The sequence below is a fragment of the Temnothorax nylanderi genome, unplaced genomic scaffold (assembly GCF_030848795.1).
Source record: "Temnothorax nylanderi isolate EJ_2023f unplaced genomic scaffold, tnyl_v1.0 TNYL_tig0147_pilon, whole genome shotgun sequence".
In the NCBI taxonomy this organism is placed as follows: domain Eukaryota; kingdom Metazoa; phylum Arthropoda; class Insecta; order Hymenoptera; family Formicidae; genus Temnothorax; species Temnothorax nylanderi.
Window position 1 is genome coordinate 302,664 of NW_027249209.1, and position 23,579 is coordinate 326,242.

General features: G+C 33.7%; 3 protein-coding genes and 1 long non-coding RNA gene across 5 annotated transcripts; all 4 read left to right on the forward strand.

Moving 5' to 3' along the window:
* Positions 1-237: 237 nt before the first annotated feature.
* On the forward strand, positions 238-3,025 carry Faa (fumarylacetoacetate hydrolase). The gene is made up of 8 exons (XM_071714812.1): positions 238-543; positions 1,144-1,373; positions 1,459-1,599; positions 1,674-1,927; positions 2,017-2,223; positions 2,328-2,473; positions 2,638-2,755; positions 2,836-3,025. Exons 1-8 carry the CDS (start codon positions 460-462, stop codon positions 2,910-2,912), a joined length of 1,257 nt encoding a protein of 418 aa, XP_071570913.1. The 5' UTR covers positions 238-459; the 3' UTR covers positions 2,913-3,025.
* A 142-nt stretch (positions 3,026-3,167) lies between these two features.
* On the forward strand, positions 3,168-5,070 carry LOC139777406 (fas apoptotic inhibitory molecule 1). 2 transcript variants are annotated; one of them, XM_071714814.1, is made up of 5 exons: positions 3,168-3,496; positions 4,017-4,249; positions 4,316-4,441; positions 4,504-4,553; positions 4,668-5,070. In XM_071714814.1, the coding sequence occupies exons 1-5, from the start codon at positions 3,477-3,479 to the stop codon at positions 4,827-4,829; spliced, it is 591 nt and encodes a 196-aa protein (XP_071570915.1). In that variant the 5' UTR covers positions 3,168-3,476; the 3' UTR covers positions 4,830-5,070. The 2 variants fall into 2 exon arrangements, with proteins under 2 accessions (XP_071570915.1, XP_071570916.1); XM_071714815.1 differs by having other exon boundaries at positions 4,020-4,249.
* A 343-nt stretch (positions 5,071-5,413) lies between these two features.
* On the forward strand, positions 5,414-16,608 carry LOC139777421 (CREB-binding protein-like). The gene is made up of 11 exons (XM_071714839.1): positions 5,414-5,528; positions 11,026-11,333; positions 11,415-11,578; positions 12,803-12,889; positions 12,971-13,087; positions 13,256-13,729; positions 13,813-13,981; positions 14,222-14,392; positions 14,486-14,701; positions 14,789-14,940; positions 15,072-16,608. Exons 1-11 carry the CDS (start codon positions 5,414-5,416, stop codon positions 15,475-15,477), a joined length of 2,379 nt encoding a protein of 792 aa, XP_071570940.1. The 3' UTR covers positions 15,478-16,608.
* Positions 16,609-22,317: 5,709 nt separating this feature from the next.
* Positions 22,318-23,237, forward strand: LOC139777425 (uncharacterized). Its single transcript, XR_011719354.1, has 3 exons — positions 22,318-22,462; positions 22,581-22,947; positions 23,030-23,237. It is a non-coding gene; the product is annotated as an uncharacterized lncRNA (long non-coding RNA).
* The last annotated feature ends 342 nt before the right edge of the window (positions 23,238-23,579 follow it).

The window sequence follows — 23,579 nt, forward strand, 5'->3', positions numbered from 1 at the left end:
GTAAAGATTAAATGCAAAATATATTGGCACTATATAAATTTTGTGTAAAAATTCTCTATAATTTGAAAAATAATTATAACTAATTAAAATAAAATAGTTAAAAAGTTTACTCCAATTTGATATCGAAGATTTTATCAATCAAAGAAAATGAGAGTGAGCTGGGGCATACATATGTTACGTAACAATAACTGTTTTGCCTCTATATACATAACAAGTTCGACTGATCAACATTCAAGGCAAAATAAAACAGCCGATAGAATGATTTTCGTTGCATTAATGTACGGAACTAGTTAAACCAGAGGCTCGCCGGCGTCGAGCGTCGTAAACAGGTGTATAAATTACTTCCCAGTCGAGTTCGGTGGGATCTCGAACGCTACTTATCAGATCGTCGTTACTAGCATATGCGACAGAAACCGACCGGGCAGACAGTCGTTCGTACTGTTCGTAGCAGCTGTAACCATGAAATCTTTCATCAATTACTCGGCATCTAGTGAATTCCCGATCGAAAATTTGCCGTATGGAATCTTCTCTACCAAAGATAAGGTAAGGAAAATCAAATTACATTGTAAATCGTGTACAAATCATGCCACGTCATGTGATTTCAAGGTAATTAAATACAGATATATAACTACGCATTTTCAACTCCATTGGCATTTAGGAAATCGTGAGTTATCTGGTGATAAAATATAATAATCTTTTGTGGATTTTTGTAATATCTTTGAAAGTATTGGAAAAATTGCGTAATATTAGGCATAAATTGTATATTTCTTCATAACATGATATGTGTAAAGAATGGAATGTTATCATTCCATTTTTGCTCACATTCAACGCCGTCTAGTAGCGATTTTATTTTGGTACCATCGGCTGGTACATTACTGTCGTTCGATAATATAATTTTCACTGTGTCTTCTTAAATTTCAATAAAAGTGTTACAGCAATGTTTTATTAATTTGTTTATATAATAGCTATAATATTTATATAAAATAGACATAATATAGATATAATATTTATTTAAAATATAATTTATTAGATCTGCCTAAAATACAAGAGTTCTAGCAATATTTTACTAATTTAAATTGTTTATATAATAGCTCTATACTATATTATATATAATATAGATAATATTTATTTAAAATATTTCAGCCAGAGAAAAGAATAGGAGTGGCAATTGGTGATGAAATTTTAAATTTAAATGCCATTGCAAATTATTTCGACGGACCACTGTTGCAAAGTAAACAGGATGTATTTCGTCGTGATTGCCTGAACGATTTTATGTCACTCGGAAGACCAGCATGGCTAGAAGCAAGATCGAAACTTCAAGAGCTACTTTCTGCCAGTAATGATACTTTGCAAGATCCGGAAGTCCGCTCTAAGTGAGAAATCAATAAACAAAAATTAATATTATAAATTAATAAATCTTTAAAAATCTTATTATAATTTTTGTAACATCTTTCATAGAACTTTCGTCGCCCAGAAAGATGCTATAATGCATTTACCAGCAAAGATTGGTGATTACACGGATTTTTATTCATCTATCAATCATGCTACAAATGTCGGCATCATGTTTCGTGGGAAAGAAAATCCGCTAATGCCGAATTGGTAAAGTTCCTAATAAATTATTATATCCGTGTACTTTAGAAACTGTAGAAATAAAATGTTTTTATATAAAATAGGAAATATTTGCCGGTCGGCTATCACGGAAGAGCAAGTTCCGTTGTTGTGTCAGGCACACCCATAAGACGACCGTGTGGTCAAACACTTCCGGTTGAAGGTGCAGCACCTGTTTTTGGGCCATGTAGATTAATGGATTTCGAGCTTGAAGTTGCTTTTTTCGTCGGTGGACCATCCACAAATCTTGGTGATACTGTTCCAGCCTCGAAGGCACATGATCATATCTTTGGGATGGTCTTGATGAATGATTGGAGCGGTACGATATAATTAAAAAAAATTTACGTTCTAATTAATTTAAATGTGTTATTATGCTTCTGACTTTTTATTTTTCTTTCTATTTTGTAGCACGAGATATCCAAAAGTGGGAATACGTCCCATTAGGGCCATTCGGCTCAAAGAATTTGGGAACTACCATTTCTCCATGGATCGTTACGATGGAAGCTCTAGAGCCCTTCAAAATACCAAATATGACTCAAGATCCAGAACCATTCCCGTATTTGCAACATGATGAGTCTTGTAACTTTGATATTAAATTGGAAGTTGATCTTAAACGTGAGTTGACATTTTTTAATACTTTTTTCATAATAATCATTTATATACTTGTACATATTGTTTGTACAGTTTTTTAATTGTATATGATTCTTATCTTTTCACAGCTCCAAGTGGTGTAGTCACAACGATAAGCCGGAGTAATTTCAAATACATGTATTGGACTCCACGACAGCAATTAGCACATCATACTGTCACTGGATGCAACATTAATCCTGGTGATTTAATGGGTTCCGGCACTATAAGTGGCACCGTGCGTTTAAAATCTGATCATTATTACTTTAATTAACATTATTAGCACAGTTAATATATTAAATTGATTTTTGTCATATTTTATTTCTTTTGTGACATTTATTTCTTTCAAATTACGTAAATTATGATTTTACCATGCAACTTTGATATAAAATATTCATTTAGACTTCGGATTCTTATGGGTCTATGCTGGAATTATGTTGGAAAGGCACACATACCATTCCGTTAAAAGATGGTACTACAAGAAAATTCCTTCAAGATGGTGATGAAGTGATCATTCGCGGTGAGTAAATAAATTTAACACATAGCTAAAATTATATAACAATTTACTAACGCAATTACATACGATTAATTAATTTCCAGGTCATTGTGTTGGCGATGGCTATAAGGTCGGTTTTGGATCATGTATGGGTAAATTGTTACCGGCTAACACAAAGTGAAATTGGTGGTAAAATAAAAATAAGGCAAAAATTATTTAGCCATATATTTTGCTGTCTTTTATATGTTTTATATTTGATTTTTAGTACATAATAAACTTTTCATTATGCACTTATTTTTAATTGTTTAAATTTATTTTTAAAGATCCATCAATAAAAACAGATTTGAAAAAAAACAATGACATTTAATTTTAACTTAAAATTAAATAAAATTTAATTACATATGCCTTTACATATTAATTAAACGACAAGTTATTTTATCAAGATGCTATATAAAGATTTGCTAACTATAGTTTTCATTTTAATTATTAATTATAAAGCAATTAGTTATTTACTGTGAAATAATTAATTATTTATAATATTTCGCGTGTGTTTCGTATTTATTGTCAATAAATACAATTTATATAATCAAAACAATAAAATTAAACGGCTTACTACAATGTGCTTAAAGGAGTAATATATATTATGTGGTATGACGTATAAAATGAGACTCGATTATTGATTGCGAGAATAGTGGTAGTAAGGCCGATCAATAAAGAGACTAGTACAGGTGCAGGCAGGAGAAACATGGCAGGCGTCCTACTTCGGTAAGTAAATTACACGAATCTTAACTATAAAGGTGTTGTTATTCTTCAAAGTTTATTTAATATATAAATCATTTTAATATATTGCAATAGTTACCAATATTTTTATTTCTATAAATATGAGCTGCATAATGTCAAGGTCTAACATTGCACTTGTACCTATGATTGCACTATTGATTGTCATTATAGCAATGAAGAATATGCAATTACTTTTTTAACCTAAGAAATGTACATTCCATTTGTTTAAACACGTACACATGGACCCACAGACTTTCTATTACTTATATATAAATATATCTATATTCTAATCACATTACCCGAATATTATTAAACAGTCTCTAAAGTTGTACTCTGTAATTATTGTCAAAAATTTTAAAAGTAATTTATTGATCGCTATAAACACTATTTGTTTGATGATACTTTATGTTTGACATTAATTTATATTAACTTTCAGCATTTACGTAGTGCCCTTTGATACATTAATTAATACTATACATAGCGTTTATTTTAATATCTTATTTAGAAGTCTTCACAATTTGGAAACTTCAGCTAACGAACCTACTGCCAAATGGACTGTTCCTTTAAGCGACGGGAATCACGTGGTGGAGTTTGAACATGGAACGGCAACAGGCCGACGCGTGGTAAAAGTCGATGGCAATAATATAGTTCACAGAGAATGGATGTTTCGTCTGGTCGGTGATGAAGTATTTATGTTCAATAACACCAAGTTCGTGATCAGAGTCGATCCAATGCCAGGTAGAACCTCATTATCTCATTCATGAAATAATAAATACTTTATTATTTCGTTATGAAATTAAATAGGTCTGAAATATTCTTACTCGTTGTGGGTGAACGGAAAGAGCTACAAGCAATTTGTCCAATCGCAATCAAAAATACTGGAGACTTGGTTGGCCAAAGTTGGGAACGAAGAATATAGAGTCGTGTTAGGTAATTAATTAAAGCAGTATATATAGCTGAAATACTTGACTTCTATTTCATGACATTTGCAGATAAACACGCTCACAGCGTTTGGGTGAATGGACAAGAAGTGGAAGTTGAGGTAATTATGAGAGTAGAAATTTTTACTATTACTTTACTAGAAATTTAACTAGTAAAAGATCTATCCTCTTATCATTATTTGATACTAAATATATAAATTAAATAATTTATATAGAGCGAATTTATGGACGGTGGTGCGGAAATTCTCTTCTCCGTTGGCGGCTTACCGGCCGCTATCAGATCTTATAGTTCGGAACAAAAAGAGATTGGTATAGCGTACGCTTTATATATCAATGACGTTGAAATACAGCAAGAAGGTTTGTTGGAAGAATCTTAAACATCTTAACTTGTCTAATTAGATTTTTCGTGTTTGATACCAATTGATATAAGTATATGCACATCATCGATAATCATAAATTATATGCATCAATAAATGACTACACAAGTGAGAAACACAATATTTTTAAAATGTTGTTATTGTATAAAATTAAATTTAATCACACTACTATCAAATGTGCCATGTAACTTTGTGTACATTTTTTAAACTATGAGTGTAAAATAAAAATCGCTGAATTCAATGTATTGTAAATTTAATTACTTTAATTTGCACAAAAATGTATTCCATTGTTAAAGAATAATACCTGAAGATAGCTGGAGTTTATATCCCTATTTGTGTGACATAAAAGCTATGGTCCGATTCACGCTCACAGCGCTGTAAGCATCTTCTGTCTTCGTTGCATATCGAATATCAAACGAAGATAGAACGATGCTTTCAGCGCTGTGAGCATGAATCTAACCGCAGGCATAGTTAAATCGTTTAAATACATGTATTATGTAATGTTAGATACTCTTAATAAAATGTCAAATTTTAAATAATCTAAAGAGATTACTACATCTAAAGATTAAATTTGAAGACCAAATATGTCACGGCAACAAAGCAGCGCCTTCAGCATCGGATCTCTAGTTTTAACTCCTAAACAAGATGACGTCATTAAAATGTCATCTTATAAAAACATAGAAGTACATATGGATATACGTACATGGAAAGTGATTAATTTCATTAATTAACTTTATCGTGTTGTGTACTTCTATCGTATGTATCGTTTTAATGAACATTTTAATGAATTTTAATGAATTCTTTGTAAAGATAAAGGTAGTGATATTAAAACTAGCAATATTTTTATGCGGCAGATATATAGCTAGATATATACCTATACAAAAACATTGAAGATTTTTACGAATTAATTATTAGAAGAGGGGAAATGCGTGGCTTTTCGGAATTACATCCGAACTCACCATAGCTTAAAAGTGCGAACTAGAGAGCTCAATCAAACAACCAATTTTACACCCTAATTATTATGATAATACAAAGGAAACAGATATAAACGATATACACTCATGAACACGTATTCACACACAGACACACACACTTTTACCTCTAAACGCGCAAAATAAGCAAACTAATTAACCCTTTAGCGCTGCGGCTGTTCCAAAATTCTTAATAAATAAAATTAAAATGCATTATATTTATATAAATTTATTATATTTTAAGTCCTATATTCTAAATAAAATTTCAATACATATATACAATGTAACGATGTCAAATTTTAGTAAGAAGATAGAGTTTCGATGCTGATTTACTTAAACTTTTATTTGCCTCTACCCAATTTGGATTGAGAACTTCTAAAAAAGCAAATCCTAATTTTCAATTTTAGTTTTTAATCCCGGAAAAAAAATATATTTACAGCGTTTGCAAACTAAAGGGTTAAATAGTTAACATATTATCGAACATTCAAGCGATAAATTCGTAAGGGAAAAATATATAAATGAAAACGTGATGAAAAAACACTATGGTTGTTCTAAATAAATAACGCGTTATTTAATACCTAACTTGCAAAGGAGGGAGCGGCAAATAATAGCGACGTGTTTTATCTACGGCTGTTTTTTACAACTTATTTTATAGAGAATAAATACCGATAAATAACGATGCGGAATAAGAACCTTTATAGTGTATCAATTATAATTATTACTACAACACAAAACACAAAACACAAAACGAAAGCAGGACGAAGGAGGCTTTAGAGCGGGACTATTCGATTATAATTGACGATTACTAATTATAACAGATAATATATTTATATTCAACGCAATATTATTAGTATTTTTAAATACAGAAATGATGCATCTAATTAATGTAATTAATAGATAGCATATAGGGAAGATATACTTTGATTCTATAGCCGTTGTTACTACCTGCCTCATTCGCGGTTTTCGCGAACTGTGCGGCTTGCTCTCAGGGTTGTTGTTGTTCTCTTTTATTTTATTATTGTTTTTTTTAGCTCTTTTTTTCCTCCCTGTCTTATGTTTATCTACTCTTATTGCTCTGAATCGCTCATATTTATTTCGTTTTTAAAGGAAGGCACTTTACATGCCGAGTATCCTGTAAGGAAGCCCTATATAGGTTCAGTATTGAAACGCCTTTATTGCGATACTTTCGACAATCCGTCATCTTTATTAAGTAGATCGAGGCATCCTTCATTTCTGTTCTATATGGGACATTAAACGCGTTTAAAAAAGATATCTTTGTATTCAACATCTGCTACAGATCGTTAGGTTTCTTATTCTATATGATAATCATGACTTTGAGAAACGGGGAGAGCGAATTGAGTATTGTATATATTTTTAAAACATTTTTCTTAAAAATGAAACAATTTCTTTGGTGAAATTATTACTGTTGGATTAAAAATATTATCTATTTGGGTTGCTTATAAAAAATTCGTTTTACTGCTTATAAGAAGTTTGACTGCATGGTTAGAACTTTTTTAGATTTCAATTAATTTTTTTTTCTCTGCGCTGTTACGTATGCTTGCAAAAGAGCGTACAAATTTCAGCAGTTTACTTGTTTTTTTTTATTAATGCTAAACCAAGCAATTTCGCAATTTATAAATTATGGTGACTTTCCATAATTGTAAAGAACGTATCTGTAATTGTAATCTCTTATTCCATTTCTGAAATCGAAACTGAGAAATTTTACTATCTTTTCACACACACACGCACACGCACACATACACACAACACACACATGTATCTGTAAATGCCTCTCTCCGTTTTTCATGCATTTAGATGATTTCGTGTTAAACTATTTTTTTTTAACGTACAGTCAATAGAGCAAAACGCAGTATATATAAAGAAGGAAACTATAAATATTACAGCCACTAAGTTAAGTCGTTGGTTTTTTTCTCTATTAACTTAATTAGATAATATATGGATTCATCTTTGTTCATCCTACAAGCGAATGCGTAGCATGCGAGTTAGGTTTTTTTTGCCAGGCAAGTTAAGTATTTCGATATTTAAAGAAATGTCCTTAAATGTATAAATAATTTCGGGGACGTCGCGAAATGTCTGTTTTTAACGTTAAGCGCACGTTTTAGCGTCCCGCACACTAAAGACTGGTCGTATAATTAAATATTACACTTAACTACTTATTACTCGTATCGTAACTCCATCGTGGAAAAAACACTTTCTATTGATATACATGAGTTTCTCCTGCCGTTTTTAATTATTATAATATATATGTCTTAGTTGGTACCGCAATGTGTAATCATTGGCTGTTGCATTTTCATCAAAGCGATTGTTAATCTTTAAAATTGCGAACATCGCGCAGTTCCTCTTCTTTATTATTATTTTTATTATTATCATAGTGCACCATAATCTCTCCAACGGAATCGCGTCGTTCAATAGCAGATAGGTAAGACCGATATTAGACAGGGTGAGCATTTATCTGCCGATAAACCGTGAGATCTGGTCGAGAAACGAACATCATAGTGCAGAGCCGCGATAACGCGTCGAATTAATCGAGAGAAGAAGGACACATTTTCGGCGATAAGTCACTGCCTGAGTCTACTCTTTGTCAAATCGATCTTGCTTCGTTTCGGATAATTGAATATCGATCGACACAACGTAATTTTCGCGAAGAACCGAAAACAAATATCGACGTACGATTTCCCTCGGAAATCTCGACAGAGACAAAAACCTTCATTAGCCTGCTTTTTCTTTAGCTATATTAAGCTACATTAATGCGTAAGGTCAGATAATAAAGAAGAGGCCGCCGGTATATATTGTACTCAGGTAGTGTGATAATCGCTCGCACGTGCGGGCGCGAGTATAAGGCAGTAAAAAAAAATAATAATTTCAAATGGGACAAAGCTGATTAATATTAGAGACAAATGTGTTATACACACACGAGATATATTCTAAATTACGTTTACATAGAAGCAGTTAAGGCATTAAATTATAATTACAAGGTGATTTTCTCTCCTCCGAGTCTGATAGGACAAGGTAATTATTGTCTTAAACGTATATAGTAATGCGAAAAACAATGTAGAGATTTAAACAAGTGAGTTTTATATAAGGGAAAATTCTAAAATATGTTTATGTTAAGGTTTGTGCAGCGGGCTGATATTTACGAGAGGAGAAAAGATGAGAGAAGGAGGAATCGAGAGACCGCCTTAGCGCCGGGATAAATCACACGCAAAACAGATATACTCTATCCACGATTCTTACACACACACGCACACAATCCAATGATCCGAAAATACACAGTACTGAGAAGTAATGAGTGTATCGGGACAATAATCAGCGATTTTTACCAAAAAAATCCACGAGTGCATTAGCGAATTGGGCAAGTTAGCTGGGAGATGAAACGAATAAATAAAGTCCTATAAAAAACGTATAATTATTTTAATCATCGAATCTTGAGGCACGTGATCGAGAGACCTAATGATTCTCAGATCTTATTAGATTGCTTTGAGAGCCACTAATAAAAAAAAAAGAAAAGAGATAAAATGACATATACAAAGAGAGGGTGTTTTTAATTTTTTTTTGACGCAAGAAGGGGGGGGGATATATTCTGCCGCTATTTATTTCGCTCGAGAACGGTCGAATGGTTATTTCGATTTTAGTAGAATGGAATTCCTACAGTCGTTGGGATGCTTTAAAATAATATCTCGCACACGGTACGATGAGAGAATCGATTGATCTACTTTTATCATATTTTAGTGTGAAGTAATAAGGTAATAGACGTAAAGTTGGTAATGATTGTAACGATAATAAATGAAATTATTAACTGTAATAACATGACCTGTATACTTGTAAACTTTTAGCATTGTATTGGTAAGGTCGTATCCCCTTACGAGCTAATCGTGAATAGAATAAAATAGAGAATAAATGAAATAAATCTATGGTAGTTAGTAAGTTTAGTAGTATCACACAAGTGTGCTGCATGCGCATTTGTCTATTTGCATATGCGATATGCGATTTTCTGAAAAATATAAAAAAATAAAAATAAAAACGTGGCGGACGCCGTAATGCCCGTCTCAATAATAAGAATATATTTGTTAAATGATCTTTACGCTCGCGCGCTTTCCATCCGTCTTACTCCCAACGCCCCGAATTTAATGTCTCCCTATGCTGAAAGAGGATGTTCGACTTTTCGACTTTCCGCTTTGATGATGTCACGACGAAATATTCTATTCAATTGTGTTCGATCCAATCTAGAATATCCGTTACAACAAAAGGAATTTCGCAGTGGAAGCTGTAAGCTTCTAAGAACATTTTGCGCATGAAAGGTCTATGCCTGCGACGAACGTACCTCAACAAAACGTTTCATTTAATTTTATCTGTCAGTTTACTCTGTTTACAACATCAAATAATTTTTAATCGGTCTATTACGTTGCAGATAGATTACCGTTAAACTTTTATCTTACAATTAATGTTCAATGAACTATCTCTTCTACTGATAATCATTTCTCACCATCAATAGATGATAGATGCAGACCTGACACTATTGATTCTCACATTGAACAATTATTGTAAGATAAGAAACAGGTAAGCCCGGGTGAAGTACTTTCTATATTTATGACATGCACTTTATGAGCATTTGAACATCATTAACTGTGATGATACAAAAAAATCTAATGAGAATAAATTATATCGAAAGTCATCAAACATCTTGAGCTTTAGTTATAATTATTATTTATAAAAGAACATGTACGCAAAATTTATTCTTGACAGTTATTAAAACAAAATTTATTAAAAAGATATTTATTAAAAAAGAAAATGAATTTTAAGTAATAATTTATTTTGTTTTTTATGTTTTTTATGACTTAAAAAGTTTGTAAACATAGGTAAAATTGACGTATCTTTATTTATTTATTTATTTGTTTTTTAACAAGAATTGTTGAGTGAAAAATATTTAAGTATTCTGAAGGTTAATTACATTAAATAAATATATTATATTAAATAATTATATTAAATAAAGTTTACATCTTTACAAGAAAGTCAGTGAAATTATAACAACTCTGTAAATAAAAATGGTGAAATAGAGAAAAACTGGAGATAAAGATCAACGAAAAATAACCACTCGGTTGACGGAACATTAAATACTTTCGTATAAAATATCGATAGAACGAGATTTAATTTCACGTAACTGAATTTCTCGCGAGTCTCAGATAAATCGCACGCCTCATTTCCAGACAATTCCAATGACGAGAAGAAGTGCCTGAAGCCCGATGATCTTCGACAGGCATTTATGCCAACGTTAAGGACATTGTGTGGACTTCTCGAGTCAGGACCGTTTCAGAAACCGATGGAACCGCAAGCGTTGCCACCGAACTATCCAACCATCGTGAAGAAACCGATGGATCTGTCGACGATTGAGAACAAACTTCTCACGGACCAGTACACCGATCCGTGGGAGTACGTCGACGACGTATGGCTCATGTTCGACAATGCCTGGCTCTATTACAAAAAGACTTCACAAATCTATAAATACTGCACCAAGGTAATATTTATCTGACGACATTATCACAAACATACTTTACGTGTTCGTGTATAATTTACTCTCGTTTTTTTTTTCAAACAGCTCTCGGAAGTATTCAATGAAGAGATAAATTCCGTAATGCAAACCCTTGGTTATTGTTGCGGCAGAAAATACACATTTAATCCAGAGGTTCTTCGTTGCTACGGCAAGCAGCTCTGCACGATACCCAGCTCTGCAGAGTATTACTCGTATCAGAATCAGAACAGGTCAGTATACACAGTACATTCAATGCATATTGAATTATGATGCATAGAACTTAATTGACGTGAGAGATAATACGTTATTTGAAAATAACGTATTTAATGCTTAAAATGTTAATATTAAATATATTAGATATTTTAATGCTGAATATACGTCAAAATATTAATATATTTTTATACATAGATATATTCTCACTTCAAATTGTCGAAGTTTGCTTAATCCACTATATTTTTCTCAATCTGCATTAAGTACGTGAGAAATGGCATTTTAAGTATTATGTTACATTTAGTTTGAGCAATTTCTGTAATCAGAAGGCACAATGGCGACACATCTGTAATATTTGTAACAAAATGTAGCGACAACTTACATTTTAAGTAATGTTCTATACTATAGGGCATTTGAAGAACGGTGATCTTCGCGTATTCATCTTGCATAGGCTTTTTTAATATAGAAGTGTTCTGCCGCTGAATACGTTAAATTAAATTGACAGGATAATTAACTTGCTTTTGACAATGCTTGCAAAGGCAGGTCAGTCCCCTGAGCTACACTTTTTCGAAGCTACATGTACGAATTTTCTCTCGTATTAAACTTACACACTTAAAGTTTGTTTATTAGTTGCGTATATACTTAAGGGATATGTATCTTATTGAAAGTAGAAAATGTAGCCTTAAAGTAGACCGTGGTTTAAAGTTAAAGTGTTTGTAAGAAAAGCTTATTGATCGATGGATATGAATGACTTTACATAGCCTTTCGGTATATGCGATTAGAATTTAGAAAATAACGTATAAATTGATATTTTTTTAACATTGGCACTGTTCTCTTCTTTGTATGTTATCTTCGTCCATGGGTTGCGCACGCATACACAAATCCTTGTTTGCCGCTTACTTCTTGTGTTGCCTGCGACCTTGCTTCTTTTCGACTCTACTACTGCGAAAAACTTGATACTTGGAAAACTGTAATTGAAAAAAAAATTCAAACGATGTCTTTCCACAATCTTTTGAAACCAAAATCGGATCCGAAACAATTGGCCATTGCATGCACGTGTAATTACGAAAAAATTGAATGTATATATATAAAAAAAACACTTGCCGGAAATTGACGGAAATCGATACGCCGAGACTTGGACACGCATTTGGAATAAATTGGGCGTCGTACATCGAATTTACATAATAAAACACACGGCGCCAATATAATAGCGGTCTAAAAGGAATTGGTCTTCTTTCCGACAGATACACCTTCTGTCAGAAATGTTTCAGCGACATTCCTGGTGACACAGTGACGTTGGGAGACGATCCAATGCAGCCTAATATAAAAACGTAAGTGATATCAAATAATTAACGCGCGTAATCTTGTTAACGATCCGGTATGGATTTATAAGACGTCTCTGTTTCTCGTAGTGCCGTCAAAAAGCAACAGTTCCGGAAAATAAAGAATGAACACCTGGAACCTTTTGTAACCTGCACTGACTGTAATCGACGAGTACACCAAATTTGTGTACTGCACATAACATCAGGGTAAATAATTCTCTTTTATTTTAGCAAATATACTGCGAAAAGATTTCAATTATGTTTTCTCGCGATTAAAATAAAATGTTCACGTTATTTATTACTGTCTGCAACTTCCTGATTTGAGAAAACTATGAAATATACTCGTGTACTTAGAAGTTAGTTTCTCCTTGACAGGTTCACCTGTGATACTTGTTTGAAGAAGAAGGAACAAAAACGCAAAGAGAATAAGTTCAATGCCAAAGGATTGCCTGTAACGGAACTTGGCACATATATTGAGACACGAGTGAAAGATTTAATGAAAAACGAAGCGGGCGCCGGTGAGGTTGCGATAAGGGTACTTGATTCCAGAAACAAAATATTCAAGGTCAAACCCAATATGTACAGCAGATTCGTCAGAAATGGTGACATGTCCAGCGAATTTCCGTATCGCTCAAAGGCGATATTTGCATTCCAAAAAGTCGACGGCAATGACGTCTGCTTTTTTGGCATGCACGTGCAAGAGTATGGAAATGAATGCACGCCGCCGAACACCAGACACGTTTATATCGCGTATCTGGACTCTGTAAAGTTCTTTCAGCCTAGCCATATTCGAACGGCTGTATATCACGAGATTCTTCTCGGATATTTCAAACATATAAAACAACTTGGGTAAGTTTATCGCTAAGCAAAAAAAAATTGTATTGAATGTTATATAGCGCACACATGATAATATGGAAAATGTGAAATTACAGGTTTGTAATGGCTCACATTTGGGCTTGTCCACCTTCCGAAAGAAATAACGAGTATATCTTCCACTGCCGTCCCGCAAATCAAAAAATACAAAACTTTAAGAGATTGCAGAATTGGTACATAGAAGTATTAAATAAAGGAAAAAAGGAGGGAATCGTGATCGAATATAAGGTTAGCAGAAAAATTTAATTTCGTCGATTTTTAGACTAGTCTCTTGTGTTTCCATTACGTGTCGCGATATCGTATCGGTGTCAAACGAGACTTAAATTAATATCTGCGGTAAAGCTAGTGTTCTTGTGACATTTATAGCACTGAACATAGGATTTGCAGACGACATTTTTTTTTACATGCACTTTTTGCGCATGCAATTTTCTATTTTGAGACAGATACAAATGAAACTTTTGTATACAGAACATCAAAGAACAATCCGAAGAAGACAGCTGGCTTTCTGCTGCAAAGTTGCCGTACTTTGACGGTGATTTTTGGCCAGAGAAACTCGAAAACATCATAGAAAAATTAAATCGAGAGGAAGAAAAGAAACGTAAAAAAGCTGAAACGGCGGAAGCAGCGGCAAACACAGCGGTAAGTTGTAGAAGATAAATGTTCTTATTTGCACACACAATAACCGTCTTTCTCGTCTCATATATTTATGTCCTCGGCTTTGTATCTTCTCAGATATCTTCGCTGTCTGAAGACGCAGAAACTTCAGACGGTAAGAAGAAGGGTCAGAAGATGACAAAGAAATCTAAAGCGAATCAAACGAAAAACAGCAAGAAATCGCTTAAGACTGGCAATAATCTTTGGACAAAAATAAGTGCTATTATAGATAAACACAAGAAAGAACACTTTGTCATTAGGTTGCACAGCGCTGAAAGAGCAGCCAGTTTGGCAGTAAGTTTTTTTTTTTATATTTTACAGATCTTTCTCCTCCCTGGAAGCTTGGTTTATGCGATTATTAATTCTTATCTAAATCTTCAGCCTATCGAAGATCCCGATCCCGTCATCAAATGTGATCTAATGGACGGCCGTGACCCATTTCTCACAATGGCAAGAGAGAGGGATTGTGAGTTCTCGTCTCTCAGAAGAGCAAAGTTCAGCACGCTATCATTATTGTATGAATTACATAAAGTGTACGTATTACTACGCTAATGCAAACTAAAATACATGTTCTATTGCCTTTTTTTTAAGCATTGCCCCTATCAATGCTTATTAAATAGCGAAATGCGCGGAATGTTATTTAACGTGTTTCTTCTTCTCTTAGCGGGAATCAGTCGAATGCGGTGATGCAACAACCGCATTCCAACTTGGCGCGGCAGCAGACACCGCAACAGCTGATGCAGCAGCAGACGCATCAGCAACAACCTGGTCAACATGGGGGAGTCGGCGGCCCATTGGGTTCTAATCAACCCCAACAACAACGTGATTTGGAGATGCGGATCGTACGGGTGGAGAACCTGCTGGAGATTCTGTTACGGATCGTGTTCGGACATATAACACAGCAGCAGCCGTTCACTCCACCGCCCGTGCCCTCGCCGCAAGGCGTCATGGGTCCGCCGGGGATCTCCGTACAGCAACAATTGATGGAGTCAGTCCGTTCGCCACCGCCCATCCGATCTCCACAGCCCGACCACCCCTCGCCACGACCTGTCCCTTCCCTGCCTAATTAGTCGGGACCGTTGCCGTATCACCATCCGTCTCACGGCACGCTGGCGCATTCGCGGCCACAACTTCGGCGGCGGTCCCAGCCAGATGATCCAGGGCTGGGGTCCAGTTACGACCACGAGATGATGCCAGGTACGTCCACCGGCCATCCCGCCATGGACAACTCTCGCAAGCGCCGGCGAAAGCAGACCCCAACGAAACGCTGCCCGCGGCAGTTGAGACGGCTGCGACCGTCCGCGTCGCCTGAATTTAAATAATACCAAATGCTCGCTTTCTGAAATTGTACATATCGAAGTATCGAACCCTGACAACGCGCGTTTCATCAAGTTTCGTCGAGAAGAAAGAGAGAAAATGCAAATCGGTAGGATGAGGAGGAACGAAATTATTACGTATTCTCCCCTCGTATCCTCCAGAGCCCCCTCTTCCTCGCTACTACTCATGCATTTTTCATATACATATACATTATACATTCATATAGTATACATACATACATATATACGTACATACATATATACGTACATACATATATATATATACACAACATATATGTATGTTGTGTATACTTAACGTTAGTTAATAATTAATAGTTCAAATACTATTAAGTCGTAATTAGTATCGTAAATGTACGCAATTATGTACCGCTACTATTATTAACGTAACGAAAAATACAAAGTATATGATAAAGACTTGTAGGAAAAATCCATTAGAGTGTTGTATGTACGGGGGAAAAAAAAGAATTTCTGTACATACTAGACTATTATTATCGATGATTATTAATTTAAATATTATTATTATTATCAACATTAATCTATTACTATGATCAATTCATGCATAAATCTATTGTAATATTTGCAAACAAACGAGAGAGACGAGTTCACGCGCGTCATTACTACACACGGGTTACAGATTGGCCCGCGTACAAAACACACCGAACCAGATTACATGACTATTGCCAGTGTTGTATCAAAAAATAATATTCTATTAATATGTCATTTAAATCCGAATTAATTATTCATGTTTAATCCTCTTAATCGAATGTTCTCTATATGTTCTCTATATCAGTAATAGAATATTATTTTTTATTTTAATAAATGACAGCACAATGTACATATATAAATAAATAACGAAACTTTGCATTTACAAGACTCCTGTCTCGGCGCTTTTTACTTTTCTATAACGGTTTCAATTGCCGAGTCCGCATCTTTGAAGACCTTATTATCCTTCATATTTTCATAGATAGTCAGAAAAACATGGGCACTATAGGGTGTGTCATTTTGGAGCAACTTTTTTTTTCATTTCACGAATAGCATATATACTTGCAGGAAGGTAAAATAAAATACCTGTTAAAGTTTGAGCCCTTAATATTAATATTAACAGGTCGCGCATCGCGATTTTTTATTTTTTATTTAGTAAGATAGAAAAAATATTATAACTATCTAACAAACAGTAATACAGCATTGCCCCACATAGATTTTTTGTAGTAAATTTACCGCTCTACAAAAAAGATCTCTTATCATTTTTTCATAAATTCAAGCGTTCAAAAGATATTCGAAGTTAAAGTTTGATAAATTTTATAAAACTTGTTTTTGCTTCTTATGAATTTTGTATCATATCGACTATCAAAAATTATGAAATAATCAATACATATTTTTGTAGAAAATTTAACGATCTACAAAAAAGGTCTCTTATATATTCTTCATAAATATAACCATTTAGACGATATTAAGGTGTAAAGTTCAAAGTGTATAAAAATTATCTTTGATCGATCTATCGAAAAAAAAAGCAGTAATGCTTTTTATCATCTACCTACACGGCTTAGAGCTTGGCATAGCAATTCTCTATTTTTCCTTAATTTTGCGACATTGCGTTTCTTTTTACAGATGGAAAAAATATTCCGAGTTTTTCTTCAGTATAGCAAACATCAAAATAGTAGAGTTAAGTTAAGACATTTCTTTATTGAAAAATGTCAAAAAATTAAATATTTCTTACCTAAGTGCCACAATTTAAAAGAAAAAATCATATGTAGATTTTATATGTTTCGTATGAAAATTTCATCTCATAAATTACGACAAGATAAATCTGTTATTTTTACAAGTAAAAGCATGGCAATGCATAATTTAATAAAATAAAATTTGTAATTTTAATTTATAATTTTCTTGATAGTATAAGATATCCTAGAGACATCCAGGATATCTGAAGGATATCCTGAAGCATTTTTCAGGATGTCCAAGGACATATTTAGGATGCTTCTAGGATATTTTGTGCTATCTGGGTTTGTTTTATTATTTTTATGAACACACCTATTATTATCAAACTTTCTTCAGTGCTATGGTCATAAACATTTAACATCTTTATAATTATCTAATTAATAAATCTAATTTATAAATATCTAATTAATTTAAAGTAATTTTAATTGTTTTTCTTTTTTAGATGGAGCTAACAAATAAATTGTGTTCAATCTTGCAAGAGTGAAAACATCAATCAATGAAATTTTTCAAATAAATATACCTATTAATAACGATAATGTGATTTATTACTCAGACAGCACCATGTCCAAAATCGGGACATTAGACGTCTTTTAGCCATCTTTTCGTAAGACGTTTAAAAGATGTCTAAAAGATGTTTTACACGTCTTATGTCCCGCTTTTGGACATGTGTGCTGTCTGAGTTATTTACTGATTATATATTTCTCTTTCGTGTATCTTTACTTCTTTTATAGTTCTTTACTTTTTTACTTTTTTTAATAGTTTACAGTGATTATAGATTGTACTTCAGAATTATAATCTTATTAGATATTGATTTTTACAATAAAGTTTACATTATTTTTAATATTATATGGAGCTCTTTGTTAACCAATCTATAACAAGTAAAATTATTTTTAATCTAAAAGTAATATTTTGTTAACAAATACAATAATAGCTCTGAAAATAGGTACATAATTATAGAAAGAATAATAAACATTCAAATAAAAGCTAAGCACTGTTAAATCATTTATTTAATACCGTTAATAAAGGCAAAATACAAGTTATTAATAGAAGGATATTGCTGTTAACAAAATATTATTGCTGGATTTGTTATTTAAATTCTTTTTATGTTTTTATTTTTTACTGAAAAATGTCCAAAATAGAACTGTGTAGATATTTGTATTTTATTTGAAATATTTTATAACCATACACACGAATAATATTTGAGCACTTATTAATCTGTTTATAATTCCTTTAGTAATGTTTTATTATTTTTTTATCGCGTTTTGTTATTTTTATATTTAAAATAATATACACTTTTATGATATTTTAAACTGGTATACTTTAATTTTTGCCGCGTACAATCCTATTTCCTGTTTGCATGCAAATGGCGGCGTGTTGGCCAGTCTCTCCCTGGAGGGTCTCTACACACGTACAGCCGTGGACAGAAAGGTTGTCCGAAAGGCGGCCAGCGGCAGCGCTCCTCCACTGCTTCGCCGCGCGCCTAGTACGGGGGTTACGGTGGGAGCGTGAAACGCCTCTTCTGGCCGCGTGGCTCGCGTGGATTGGCCGATCTTTTTCAATTAATTTCTCAATAAGTATTGCGAATTTCGCAAAATGATAGAGGACTTCTCTACTCGGTTTAACTCACTCTACTTGCATACAAGAGGTCCGGCGATTATTACCAGTGAGAGGGTCTTCCCCCCTGTCAAACGGGGGGCTACTGGTCAAGACTGGCCGGTAGTAGATTTCTCCACGTAAAAAAAAAAAAAGGTTAGGTCAGGTCTGAGCCGACCGTGCGCGGCGCAAGCGCGAGCCCGAAGTGGGAGATGTTTTGAGGGGAAGCGAGGTCTTTTCCTCGTGAACCTTTGCACCTCGTGTGCACGTGCACATCGTTTGATGGTCTTTTCCTGCCGAACCGTCGTCGGGTCCACTCGCGTATCCGAGTGATCCGTGAATAATCGTTCGACATCCGACGAGTAGGGTAAGTATCCGGCCGCGACCGTTATCCGCAGGCTTAATTACAAACTTATTAACATCCGGAAGTAAATATTTTTCGGAAATATATCGTTTTTACGAAAATCGCAAGTGAAGCGAGATAATGCAATCGGGGCGTTACCCATTGTAATCCTGTACTTCGAGTACAAAATATATATTCTTGTTATTTGTTTTCAGAAAAGCAATTGCAAGTCAATTGCCCTCATTAATCCGAATCCCAGCAAAAGCTTTCCGAATTCGAAAGCTTCCGAAATACTAGTGCGCGACTTCGTAAAGGGCGTAGTCGACAACAACGCATTATCGCAGCAGAAGTGCGACGAAGCTGAGGATCGAGAGGAAGTATTTCACGGCAATCGGAAGTCAACCGCAGTTTATCAGCGTTCTTCGTAATCGCAGTTAAAACGAAGTGGCGACCGTTTATACGTACGAGTAAGTACATTTTAAGAAAATTATTCAACGCACAGACCCATGTCCGGTCACAGCCGAACGCCGAGCAGACAGCCGCCGCACACGTGCATGGCTGTTCGCTGCTGTGTGCGCGCGTCCGTGCCAGATGGTGGAGGGTCCCAACGTCCACGAAATAACAGTACTGTGTGGACATACAGAAATAGTATGCAATAGTATGTGCTCACCACGTGTTCCAACATTTTTTTGCTTTCATGATTTTTTTATTCTATACGGAAAAAATCAAAACTGCCTTGCTGATAAACAATAAGTAGTATGAAAATCGACAGAAATTAGTTTTACTGATTAATTTTTTGATTCAGTTCCGAGTTAAATTTCCGGTAGATAATTAATTCTTTTTATTCACTGTGTGATCCTTTGTATAACTTATTGTTAGATCGCTATAATCTATATCAAACAATAAGATAAAAGATACATTAAATAAATAAAAAAATACATTTTGAAAAATTTTATAGTCATTTAAAAGCGTAAGCGTAAGTGTAGCGAACGTAAGCAATTTAAGTTTTGCAATTTTTTTCTTTGGTGCACGTGAACGTGTGTATGCCGTATATTCTTCTACCGTGTGAAACACAGTACCACGTGGTAGAACATGTTATAACTTATAACGTGTATCGGAAAATGAGATAAAAGATACATTGAGTAAGATAAAACATTTTTGGAAATTTTAAACCCATTGTACAATAACTGTAAGAGTATGCGGTAAGACGTAAGCAGTAAAAGTTGACCAACTACAATCGATTATTCTTGGATTGTAAAAATCTTATTAGTCAATGGCTTACTGCTTACGCGTCTTACATCTACTCTTACGACTATTGTAGAATGGAACTTTATAGTCATTTAGAAACTATAAGCGTAAGTCTGGCGAATGTGAGCAATCTAAATTGTGTAATTTTTATGTTCTTTCTTTTGTGCTCGTCCACGTGTGTGCCACGTGGTAGTAGAAGAACACAGAGCTCCCGATATTTCAGATTTATAAAAGAACATTTTTCTCCATTAACAAAATTAAAAAATAACTGTTATTTTCTTTAAAATAATTAATTATTTAATAATGATATTCAACACACACATGCAGACTGTACTTAGCAATGCGAATGGAAGCAAGATAAACTTATTGTTAGATTATACATATAATCTTAACGCTATAATTATAAATATATATGATATTATAATACATTTTAGCATATGCTAAAAAAGAAAGGATAATTATTATTCTTCATATTTTTTGTTTTTTTCAGAGAGACAATATGACAACCCACAATAAATCTTCATATTACGAGAGTTGTAGTCGATATCCCTATGTCGGCAGAGTATCCGTAGGAGAAGAGAATAGTGTTGACTTTATCTATCAATTTGTGAAGAAAAGATTAGTTGTCATGGACCACTGGTGTCTTAGCGTATTCCATACTGCCCCTGACATAATTGGGCCACCCAAATTTCAAAATTACGGACAACCATTTCATTTACCAATCCCTTTTAATAATCTAAGGGTACGTGTATTTTCTGGTACTACCTATCTCTGTATAGTCCTGTACAAAGTAATCGCTACATATTATATGTTACAAGATTTTCTACTATTTGACAATTTTGATTTTCTAATATAGATAAAGGATGGTACTGGTATTTCAATATCTCCGTGGCAAAACAGAGATTTCATTGATGGGCTCATATCAAACGGCGGTTTTACTGCGAATAGATATATTAGTATGTAATATTTAAATCGATAAATAAGATATTGTTAAGGAAGATACGCTTTTGCTGAGAAGAGAGTATATAAATATAATAATATTTTCTATTTAAAGAAATCGAGTTTCATGAAGCTGTATATCCAATCAGAGTCTGTATTTACGAAATATGTAATCCTGGAAGCGTAATTCAAATTTTGGCTAAAGATTCCAATGATGACTGGATTCAGTTGTGGGATGAATCGTCTCAGATTGTACCCTCGAAATCAAGATTATTTTCTCCACCGTTGTCGCATCCGTGTAACTTTAAAACCAAAATGCTCAAACTCTTATTTAAGGACAGTTCAGAGGCGGACTTTTACACAAAGCTGGATGCTGTGATGCTCATCGGTACATCAGAATTGATCCTATCTAGAAATCCTAACGAGAGTTTAACTAATCTGTTCCAAAAAATTAACTACATGTACTATCCATACCATGACGATGTTCATAATTTAACAACAAATTCAGAAAGTGCACACTTAGATATAGTTCATCTGCAACAGAATTTTTCCATATACTGTGTTATTTGTAAAAGGTATTATTATCATCGACATTAAATACCTAATATTTGAATCCATTTTTTCTGTTAATAATAAAAATTAATTTAAAAATTAATTTGTTCCGATAATATTTGCAGCGATATAAGAAGGGTTTCTTATAAGAATAATTTGAAGCATAAAAAAGTATCTCAGGAGGTAATCTCTGGTTATGAGCAACCTCTTGATCAGAGATATCCGCGTCGTATTTTCTTGAAAAGTAATTCGAATCGTGCCAAGAGAGTGAAACTCTCATTGGATGAATCCAAGGAGCTATCACGTTGCAGTTTATCTACGCTTCCTGTAAAGTGTTCTAAGAAGTCTATTTCTTATCACAATATTTATTACAATAATGACATTTCGTACTTTGAGTATTAAAGTATTTATTTTGTATTATATTAATTATATTTTATCTTTACAGAATGAAATACTACTAAAAATATTTAAATACTTAGATGTGGTAACATTATGCCGCATGAATGAAGTAAATAATAGGCGCTTTGATATTTTAACACGGGATCCTCTACTCTATACACGTTTGAACGTGCGATATATTAACTCTGACAAATATATGTGCGATATATTTTGTTATTTTACACCTAGATGTAAATATTTACAACAATTAGATCTCACAGGATGCAACTTTGATGTTAATGATTTCGTAAACTTTCTTGATAATTGCGGCAGGCGTTTAACGCATTTAAGATTAAGTGGGTTGTCGTTAAGTGGCTGCATCGACTTAAATCCTGTTCTACTTAAAACTTCAGAGACATGTAAAAATTTGAAAGGTATATGCATATAAGTATATGTATATAATTGTCAAGATTATTGGTAAATTGTATAACAATTTGTAATACAATTTTTTTTAAGAATTGGATCTAAGTTATTCTGACGTAGACGACGAAGGATTTTCGTATCTCGAGGGGCTAAATAATTTGGAACATTTATACCTTTCTGAGACTGCACTTCCTGGTATAAGAACTGAACGTTTTTGCAAAATACTGCAAAATAATCAACGGATGCGTCAGTTATCGGCAGATAGCGACTTAATAAACGATGCAGTTCTAATAGAGTTGGGAAATTCGTGTCGTGACTTGGAAGCAATATATTCACTGGACGCATGTGATCTTACATCTCAGGGTATTAATGCTCTCGCTAACTGTAAGAATTTACAAAAAGTGAAACTTTATCTGTAAGTGTGTGTGCTACATTTTCTTTTAAAACACACATTATTGTATTCTTTATTGAAATTTGTTTGCTTCTTTTGCGAGCATCTTGAAAAAGTTACATGAATTTTCTCTTGCAATTAAAGTACTGTACTAATTACATCATTTTTGTTACAGACGCGGATACCCAGCTCATAATGAGAGCTTATTTAGATTACTTTCCTCTTATCAAAACTTGCAAGAAGTTCATTTGT

What these genes read in the sequence shown, in the direction of transcription:
- Faa (XM_071714812.1), top strand. Translation starts at nt 460, where the DNA reads ATGAAATCTTTCATCAATTACTCGGCATCTAGTGAATTCCCGATCGAA. An exon ending in CTTGATGAATGATTGGAGCG is followed by an intron (nt 1,928 to 2,016) that starts GTACGATATAAT and finishes TCTATTTTGTAG; the next exon opens with CACGAGATATCCAAAAGTGG. An exon ending in ATTGGAAGTTGATCTTAAAC is followed by an intron (nt 2,224 to 2,327) that starts GTGAGTTGACAT and finishes ATCTTTTCACAG; the next exon opens with CTCCAAGTGGTGTAGTCACA.
- LOC139777406 (XM_071714814.1), top strand. Translation starts at nt 3,477, where the DNA reads ATGGCAGGCGTCCTACTTCG. An exon ending in ATGGCAGGCGTCCTACTTCG is followed by an intron (nt 3,497 to 4,016) that starts GTAAGTAAATTA and finishes TATCTTATTTAG; the next exon opens with AAGTCTTCACAATTTGGAAA. An exon ending in GACAAGAAGTGGAAGTTGAG is followed by an intron (nt 4,554 to 4,667) that starts GTAATTATGAGA and finishes TAATTTATATAG; the next exon opens with AGCGAATTTATGGACGGTGG.
- LOC139777421 (XM_071714839.1), top strand. Translation starts at nt 5,414, where the DNA reads ATGTCACGGCAACAAAGCAGCGCCTTCAGCATCGGATCTCTAGTTTTA. An exon ending in AAAGAGCAGCCAGTTTGGCA is followed by an intron (nt 14,702 to 14,788) that starts GTAAGTTTTTTT and finishes CTAAATCTTCAG; the next exon opens with CCTATCGAAGATCCCGATCC. An exon ending in TTGTATGAATTACATAAAGT is followed by an intron (nt 14,941 to 15,071) that starts GTACGTATTACT and finishes TTCTTCTCTTAG; the next exon opens with CGGGAATCAGTCGAATGCGG.